An 8,547-nucleotide genomic window follows, 5' to 3' on the forward strand; every position below is an offset into this window, starting at 1 on the left:
TAGAAAAGGGAGGAACGTCTTGTGGCACAGGCTGGAGGGGTCCACAGTCTGGGGGCACGTGAAGGTACTAGTATGCACCTTTGGTAGGCAGGGCCTGCAGACCTTTCATTCCTTTAAGGCAGTTCTGTTAAGGATTCACCATAAACCAGGAACTGTGAGAGTCGGGTCTGCCTGCCCTGTCTCACAGACCTCAGGTAGATACTGAAAGATGGGGGATGGCTTTCTCCGTTTGGCAGATAGGAAGCCAGGCTGGGAGAGAAGAAAGGAAGTCGGGGCTCTGGGGTACTCAGCGACAGAGTGAGCGGGCTCACACCCATGTCTGCCCTCTGCAAACAGTGTCTCTTCCCTGGTCCCCGGCCTGTGAACCTCACAGCTGCTGCTACAATACGATGCGGGAAGTCTCCCTCAGGCTGGGTTTTGCATGCTGCCGTATTGAGATGATTTCCTGAGTTATCACAGTCTAGCTTTTCAGAATCAGAGCCCCAAACTTCGTCCACCTCACTCCACAGCCCGCAAGGCAGAAGTGTGATAGCAACACTGATACCTGCTAACTGGTCCTCACCTCCCAGGAAAAGCCCCCTTTAACCGGACAATTAGAGCAGCTGGATTCCAGCTTTGTCTACTGCAGACAACTCCACAGACATGCCACACCATGCTTCTTGCTGTTTTTCCTTCTTACTGACCTTCCTCTCTCCCCTCCCCCTCCCTTTTTCTCCCCCTTCCTCCCTCTTATTTTCTTCTCCCCTTCCTCCTCCTTGGACTCCATGATAATAAGCCACCTCTAGATTTCTCACTTTCCAGTTTTTAAAGACATTTTTTCTTTATTCCTCTCTTCTTCCTCCTCTTTTCTGAGACAAGATCTTTCTATGTAGCCCTGGCTGGTCTCCAACTTGCTGTGTAGACCAGGCTGGCCTTGAACTCACAGAGATCCACCTATCTCTGCCTCCTGAATGCTGGGATTAAAGGTGTGCACCACCACACCCTACTAAAGACATCTTTGCATAACTGTATTGAATCCTAGAGACTCCTTTTTGTGGGGACCCAAGGCCATGTACATGCCAAGCCAGTGTGGCCCTGAGCTATACCCACAGCCCTGGAAAGACTGTAATCTACACATGTCTCTGGTGAGGAGGACTTCTTCAGGATGAGAACTGCCATCTTGGTCTGGTATCCGCTCCTGATACTGGGTTTCCTCACTCTGGAACCCATCTCAGGGTGCATCTACTGCCTTTACTCACCCTGTGGCAGCCTCCTTCATTCTCTTCCCAATGTGTGTCCCAGTGTCCTTAGGCCAAGGTACACTGAAGCAAAACAGTGGTCAGTGTTCATTTCTCTAACATAGTATCTTTTTTCAACTATAAAAAACATTTCTTAGCAAAGAGGTACATTGAGCTCTGTCAACTGCTATAAATTCTGGGGGAAGACAACCTTAGTTTTAAGTACTAAAATATACTAAGTAGAAAGGGGTGTAGGATGGGGAAAGAGGAAGGAAGAAGGGGAGGGGAAGTATAGAGTCCATTATGGGAAAAGTGGTTAAAAATGTTCCTGTTATTCAAATTCACTAATTTAGGCAACGGCATGACAACATGCATTTTTCTTTCCCGTTTTATAAACATATGCATGATTGTGGGTTTCTTGATTTTTTTTTCTAACAGAGTGATGTAAGAACTCCGAAACTCACTAAGCATGTCCACTCAATTCAGTGGAGTAGAACGAAGCCTCAGGATGAGGTGAGAGCGGTCCAGCTCGCCATCCAGACTCTGTTCTCCAACTCCGATGGCAACCCTGGCAGCAGGTCTGACTCAAGTAAGTTAGTGTCCCAGTATTGCATGCGTGCCTGAGTCCAAATGTGCGCTGTGACGTTCCCGTGACAGAGGTGAGGGCCAGGCGGTGGGCAGCACGCATGCCTGACACAGTACTTCCCTCTTACAGTTTTATAATATTGGGTTTTTTTTTCAAAGTTTTTCCTAAGTCTTCGAGAATGTCATACATATGTGCAATGTACTTGGATCATACTGACCGTGTACTATTGGTTTTATAATAGATTATAGAGTCAAATTTATAGACATAAATGTGAACACATTGTACAAATTTTAATATCTGGATAACTATAATGATGAAAAGTAGTTACATTACACTGCAGTGACAAAAACATCTGCTTGTTTAGTTTCTAAAAGTGTATCTGTAAATAAAGATGAGCATCTTCTAGCTCACATTCCTACAAAGCCACTGCAGTCAACAGTACTTCTTGTCTTGTCTTTTTCATTTTGGCAGAGTTTTGTGCACCCCTGGCTGGCCTGGAACAGTTTTCAGATAGCTGAGAATGACCTTGAACTTCTGATTCTCCAGGCTCTGCCTCTCAAGTGCTAGAATTACAGGCATGGGCCACCACACCCAGTTTAATGGGGTGCTAGGGATGGAATCAGGGCTTTGTATGCTAGACAAGCACTCTATCAACTGAGATGCATCCCTAGCTACTTCTTGAGTCTAGAACAGTGACAAAGCATGGCAACAATGGAGGGAGGGAGTCGGGGAGGGGGTGGGGAAGGGGGTGGGGGAGGAGGAACAGGCAAGAGTCAATGGAAAGGAGGTGATGAAAAGGTTCAGCATGATGGTTCAGCATGTAAAGGCAGCTGCCTACAAGCCTGACTGATTCTTGTATGTTGTCCTCTAATCTCCACACAAACATGGCATGTGCTGTCTCACACACACACACACACACACACACACACACACACACACAAATAAATAAATAATGTTTTTAAAAGTTTAAGAGACAGTAAAGAGAAAAACTTTAATGCACATGATAAATAATGGTGATAGTAATTTTAAAAACTGAGAAAAGCGGGCTGGAGAGATGGCTCAGCGGTTAAGAGCATTGACTGTTCTTCCAGAGGTCCTGAGTTCAATTCCCAGCAACCACATGGTGGCTCACAACCCTCTGTAATGAGATCTGGTGCCCTCTTCTGGCCTGCAGTCATACATGCTGTATACATAATAAACAAATAAATCTTTAAAAAAAAACACTGAGAAAAGCATAGAAGGTCAACTGACTGGCCATGCAATTGGTCAGTATTTGGTGAACTCGAGCAAAGGTTCTGATTCCCTACTTGTAGGCTCAGAAACTCTAATAACTGTAGGACTGAGACAAGCTCACAAGTATGTTGAAGGTACATGCATACAAAGCCACACACAGTCCCTCTTGACCATGAGACATACCCCTACGAAGCACACCAGAAATGCATGCTTTCTAACCAGCACTTCTTGTTCCCCGAGAGAAGAGTATTTTTTGTGACGGCATACCAGAAGGCTCCTTGTCAGGCACGGAGACAAAGCGGGGACTCTAACTTACTATCCCCAATGGCAAGTGTTGGCAGCCTGGCCCCTCTGTCGACCGCTGTAAAGCCTGACTTGCCAAGCAGAACAAATATTCTTTCTTTCTTTCTTTCTTTCTTTCTTTCTTTCTTTCTTTCTTTCTTTCTTTCTTTCTTTCTTTCTTTCTTAATTTCTTTCTTTCTTTCTTTCTTTCTTTCTTTCTTTCTCTCTTTCTTTGTTTTAGTTTTTGGAGACAAGGTTTCTCTGTGTCATTTTGGTGCCTGTCCTGGATCTCACTCTGTAGCCCAGGCTATCCTCGAACTCACAGAGATCCACCTGGCTCTGTCTCCCAAGTGCTGGGATTAAAGGTGTGTGCCACTGCTACCCGGCCAGAATAAATATTCTTAAATGGCCACCAGCCAGGGAGAACAGAATCCTGAAGAACATTCAGAAGCCATCAACAAATGATTTGACATCATGCCAGGCCTGATCACCTTTGTCGACAGAGTTGATGTGCTTCTACTGTTTTGCAGACAACCATCAGGGAACATTGTTACCATCAGGTTAGGCTTGGGGTTTTGTCAAGACTCTTTAGCTACAAGCACTGTCAGGCACTTTTTAGGGCATGCTCTTCTGCCGAGGTTATTCTACATAGTAGGTCTGGATCTACGCAAGCTCCCCCCACCCCATGCAGCTACTTCCAAACCCCTTTATGCTTGTCAAGTCTGTGTACCTTGCCTGATGTGTCTGCTGTAATCTTTAAGGACTTCTTTTAGCAGGTACGGTAGCTTACCTCTGGAGTCACAGCTCCCACGGAGCTAAAGCAAGACCAGTGCAAGTTCAAGGTCATCACAGGCTATACAGTGAGTTCTCCAAGTGAGACTAAAAGAGGACTTCTTTCTCAACTAATGTTTGCAGGGCATGTTTTACTTCTATAGGGCTTCTACAGCTACGACCCTGTTTGATCCCTATACCTGCCCTGTGAAGCCTGGGACACTTCTCTCTATGATTCTGCTAGATTTTCTCTTCTGTGAGGCTAGTTTTCCCATTTCCAAACTCATATTACACAAAACGGCTGCCAGTGACTTCTAAGTTTTACATGGTTCAAATGCTACCATATTGAGAGTCAACAAACAAACATTTGTTTGTTTGTTTTGTTTTGTTTTGTTTTTCAAGACAGGGTTTCTCTGTGTAGCTTTGCGCCTTTCCTGGAACTCACTTGGTAGCCCAGGCTGGCCTCGAACTCACACAAACATTTTTAAAACATCAGATTCCAGATCCCTATGGTAACACTTCTGGGGCTGCTTCCTCCAGGCATGCTCCCATAGGCAATGAACTGTATCACCAGGAAGTGACGGTGACGGATGGCAGAGCACAGGCTGGGGCTTGGGGGGGGGGGGGGGTCGGTCATGAGGACATCCACATTGTGACCATGGTGTTCCCTTCCCAAAATAGGACACTTCCTAGACCCCAAATAGGTGTCCTTTACATCTTCTAAGCATAATCTTTAGGAAACAGTAAATCACTCTTTAAGAGTGTACGCTGGAAAAATCAGCACCCTCCACTTCCTGCTGGAGTTGCTCCAGACTGTTTCCCTCGGGAGAGCTTTGTCTGGCTTCCTCCAGTTCTCAGCTTGTGTACCTCCCTTCTGTCTTCCTCTACCCTTTTTTACTCACTTTTCCAGTGTGATGTGAAGACTCGAGATCACCCACTAGACCAACCATACCCTTTTTCATCTGCCAGGAGCAGAAAACCCAGTTTCACCTGGCTTAACTCAGTGGGTCTCCAAGTTTGGTCCTGTGGGGTCCTCTGTGAACCTATCAGAGACGCATACTCCCTGCCCCATCTCCAGACATACCACATCAGATATTCCAGGTCTAGAACCAGCAGCCCACATTTTAAGGAAACCTCTCAAGTCCCCCAAACACCGATTGAAGTGAATAAAATGCATTGTCTTCCATCACTAAAAGTCCAGAGGTGATGTAGGCTCTGGATGCAGTCGGACAAATAAGTTTGATGGTGGAATCTTAAGGAGTGGCCTCTTCCTTTCCTGTCTGCCATACTCACTGTAGTGGCTTTGCCCACAGCCTCACTGCTGTGTCTGGCTTTCCTATAAACATAGGGATGCCCTGAAAGCACCAGGTGTCAGCCCTGACCTGTTCTCATAGTTAGTGAAACAGCCTTCCCACAAACCCAACAGACTACCCCACACCAATTCTGCTTTTGGGCAGGACAGCAATATTTCCTTTGCTGGCATCTGCGTGTCTGTCATGAGCAAAAGAGACCCAGCTTCCCTTGATACACATGGCTGCAGACAGGAGCTCAAACTCAGGCCTCTTGGAAGCTACAACTGTAGAGAGGCAGCAGTTTAAGAAGACTGTGCTGCCATACTGTATCTATCGCTCCTTGTAGATGAAGTCCCTGATACAGTTAGAATCAGGGCAGCAGAAACAGAAAAATGCCAGCCCTTGCCAGCGGTGGTGGCGCACGCCTTTAATCCCAGCACTTGGGAGGCAGAGCCAGGCGAATCTCTGTGAGTTCGAGGCCAGCCTGGTCTACAGAGTGAGTTCCAGGACAGTCTCCAAAGCTACACAGAGAAACCCTGTCTTGAAAAACCAAAAAGAAAAAAGAAGAAAAAAAAAAGGAAAAAGAAAAATGGCAACCCCATTATATATTCTAATTGACAATTTACCTTTCCGCCCAAGGGCCCGTGGTAGTAAAGAGAAAGGTCTATGTACCTGTCCTGGAACTTCCATGAATGGTGATGCTCGGCACGCCCCCAAGCAGCCTTGAGACTGATTTCCTGAGCCAGGCTTATGAATTAGGCATTCAGCTTTGTGGCGTAGAAGATGCTCATTTCCTTTTTCCCTGCAGGTGCGGACTGCCAGTGGTTAGACACTCTGCGCTTGCGGCAGATTGCATCCCACACTTCTCTACAGCGTTCCCAGAGCAACCCCATCCTGGGGTCCCCTTACTTCTCATACTTCGGCAACCAGGATTCCTATGCGGCGGCGGTGAGGCGGACCCAGACGCCCGTGAAGTACCAGCAGATCACTCCCATCAACCCGTCCAGGAGCTCCTCCCCGACGACGACGCAGTACGGGCTCTCCAAAAACTTCTCCTCCCTGCACCTCAACTCCAGGGACAGCGGCTTCTCCAGCCTCAACACAGACAGCTCCTCCGAGAGGGGCCGCTACTCGGACCGAAGCAGAAACAAGAACCGCGGGAGTGTGTCCCTTAACTCCTCCCCCCGGGGAAGATTCGGTGGGAAAAGCCAGCACTCCGCACCTTCGCGAGAAAGGTATTCCGGAAGGTTCTACAGGTTGCCCCAGGCAGCGCTGAATACTCACCAGTCCCCTGACTTCAAGAGGAGCCCGAATGACCGTCAAGTGCCCAGGACCATCCCAGGCATGCCTCTGCACCCCGAGGCCGCCCCCAGAGCAGGCGAAGAGGAGAGCAAGGCGAGCGAAGGGGGCTGGACTAAGGTGGAGTACCGGAAGAAGACTCACAGGCAACTTCCAGCCAAGACTGGCAAGGAGAGAACCCGGGGCAACTACCGCGGGCGGAGGAACTTCTGATGGCTTGAATCAGATGGGCTTTTCCAAGCGGGTTCTGCGGTGGTTTGTGCCATGGACTCTGGGTAACAAGACATCTTCAGATGCCAGGAACCAAAGAGACTAGGGTGGGGGTTAGCAAACACCTTTTAATTCAAAGGACAACCAAAGCAGGATCGCAGTTAATGGCCGTCGGTTGGCTAGCGGTGGCAATGAGACTTGACGACAGTCACTGCCCATATTTCATCCCCCGAATTAATATTGAAGCGGGAAGGGCTGTGCCATTTAGTCCATGCTGGGCACATTCTCCTTAGCAGACCTGGAACTAGGGTGAAGCTAGTGGGGGCCACAGAAAAATCAAATTTCTAGATGAAAACAGATTTGTCTTATTTTTTCTTTCACCTGAGGTTCCAAGGTGGCTGGCTCAGCAAGGCACTGTGGCTGATCCTTTATTTAAAAGTTGGGTATTTTGTTCATCATGAATTTTTTGCATTGATTTTTTTTAAACTACTGCGATAAAATATCATTTATCTTGATTGCTGAGGGATTTTTTTTAAAAAATGCCTCCCTAAATTTTGTGCCCAAGGCAAGTGCCTCCTCACTCATCTCATCCCTGTTAGTATTTATTTTAGTGAGATATTTGTGTTTCTGTCACGGTCAGAATTGAAATGATTTGGCCTGTCATTTTTAGGTAATAAAAAAAGATTTTGGAAGTTAATGTTGACTGTGTGGTATTTATCTCGTTCATTAAGGTTCATCAGACAAAAGGTCTAAATGGCCTGGAGATTTGTGCCTGGTTCCTTTCCTGATCTCCCAGGACTCAAGTTGAGTGTTAGTTCCCACCTTCACCATAGAAGGAGCAAAGGGGGGGAGGGGCAATCCATACAGCATCCTTGGGGTGTCAGAACTCTAAAATACAAATGGAGCAGGATAATACCATCTCAAACTAAAAGCCAGAGAAATTAAATAATTAAACTCCCGTTAGCCCTGTTAGAACAAGCCAGTAAATACCTGCCTTGCAGTGAGTCCGTGTGTAGTAGCTGGGAGTTAAGAGGAAGCTGCGTGGAGTCTAGAGCAGGAAGCTAGTGACACCCGAGGGTGTGAGGATGGGATATGAAGCACTGTGAGGTGCTCCCTATTTTACAAGTCCGAAAGTCAGGTTGGCAACAAGCCTATTATGCATCAAATAGAGAAACGTTACTGTCAGCATGCTAAGATTCTGTTCAGCTCTCACTAGTACTAAACACTAAGTGCCTTTTGGTCTGCCCAGGATTCTTGACGCCCTCTAGGAATCCAGATGATTCCTGGGTGTTCCATAGGGTTGAATTCTCTCCTTATACTATAGAAAGCAGGCTTCCCCATATGTATACATGCTCTGGTGCAGTACTTGGGATCTGCTGGGATCATTGAGGGTTTTATAGCATTAAAGTCAAGAGGGTAGGAAATGACTTTCATTTACAAAGAAAACTGTCTAAATGGCCTAACTGTTGATTCACCAACTTAATTATATTGGCCATCTGCACTTACTAACAAGCAAAGCAACGGGCGTGTAAATGAAGATCGGTTTGGTGGGTATGAGGTACTTATTTTCATCATGGCTGACCAACTCGTAAAGTCTCCTAGTCTTCATCTTCTCACTGCGATCCTTCATATCAAGCCAAGCCTGTTTCCAGTTCTT

General features: G+C 46.8%; 1 protein-coding gene across 2 annotated transcripts in view; it reads left to right on the forward strand.

The window, feature by feature from the left end:
* Map3k20 (mitogen-activated protein kinase kinase kinase 20) overlaps positions 1 to 7,587 on the forward strand; it is a 162,930-nt gene extending 155,343 nt beyond the window's left edge. For both annotated transcript variants that reach the window (XM_015987992.3, XM_015987999.3), the window contains exons 19-20: positions 1,656 to 1,806; positions 6,190 to 7,587. In XM_015987992.3, the coding sequence (XP_015843478.1) occupies positions 1,656 to 1,806; positions 6,190 to 6,893 (855 nt within the window). In that variant the 3' untranslated portion in view covers positions 6,894 to 7,587. The remainder of the gene's footprint in view (positions 1 to 1,655; positions 1,807 to 6,189) is intronic.
* The last annotated feature ends 960 nt before the right edge of the window (positions 7,588 to 8,547 follow it).

This window comes from Peromyscus maniculatus, chromosome 4 (genome assembly GCF_049852395.1).
Source record: "Peromyscus maniculatus bairdii isolate BWxNUB_F1_BW_parent chromosome 4, HU_Pman_BW_mat_3.1, whole genome shotgun sequence".
In the NCBI taxonomy this organism is placed as follows: domain Eukaryota; kingdom Metazoa; phylum Chordata; class Mammalia; order Rodentia; family Cricetidae; genus Peromyscus; species Peromyscus maniculatus.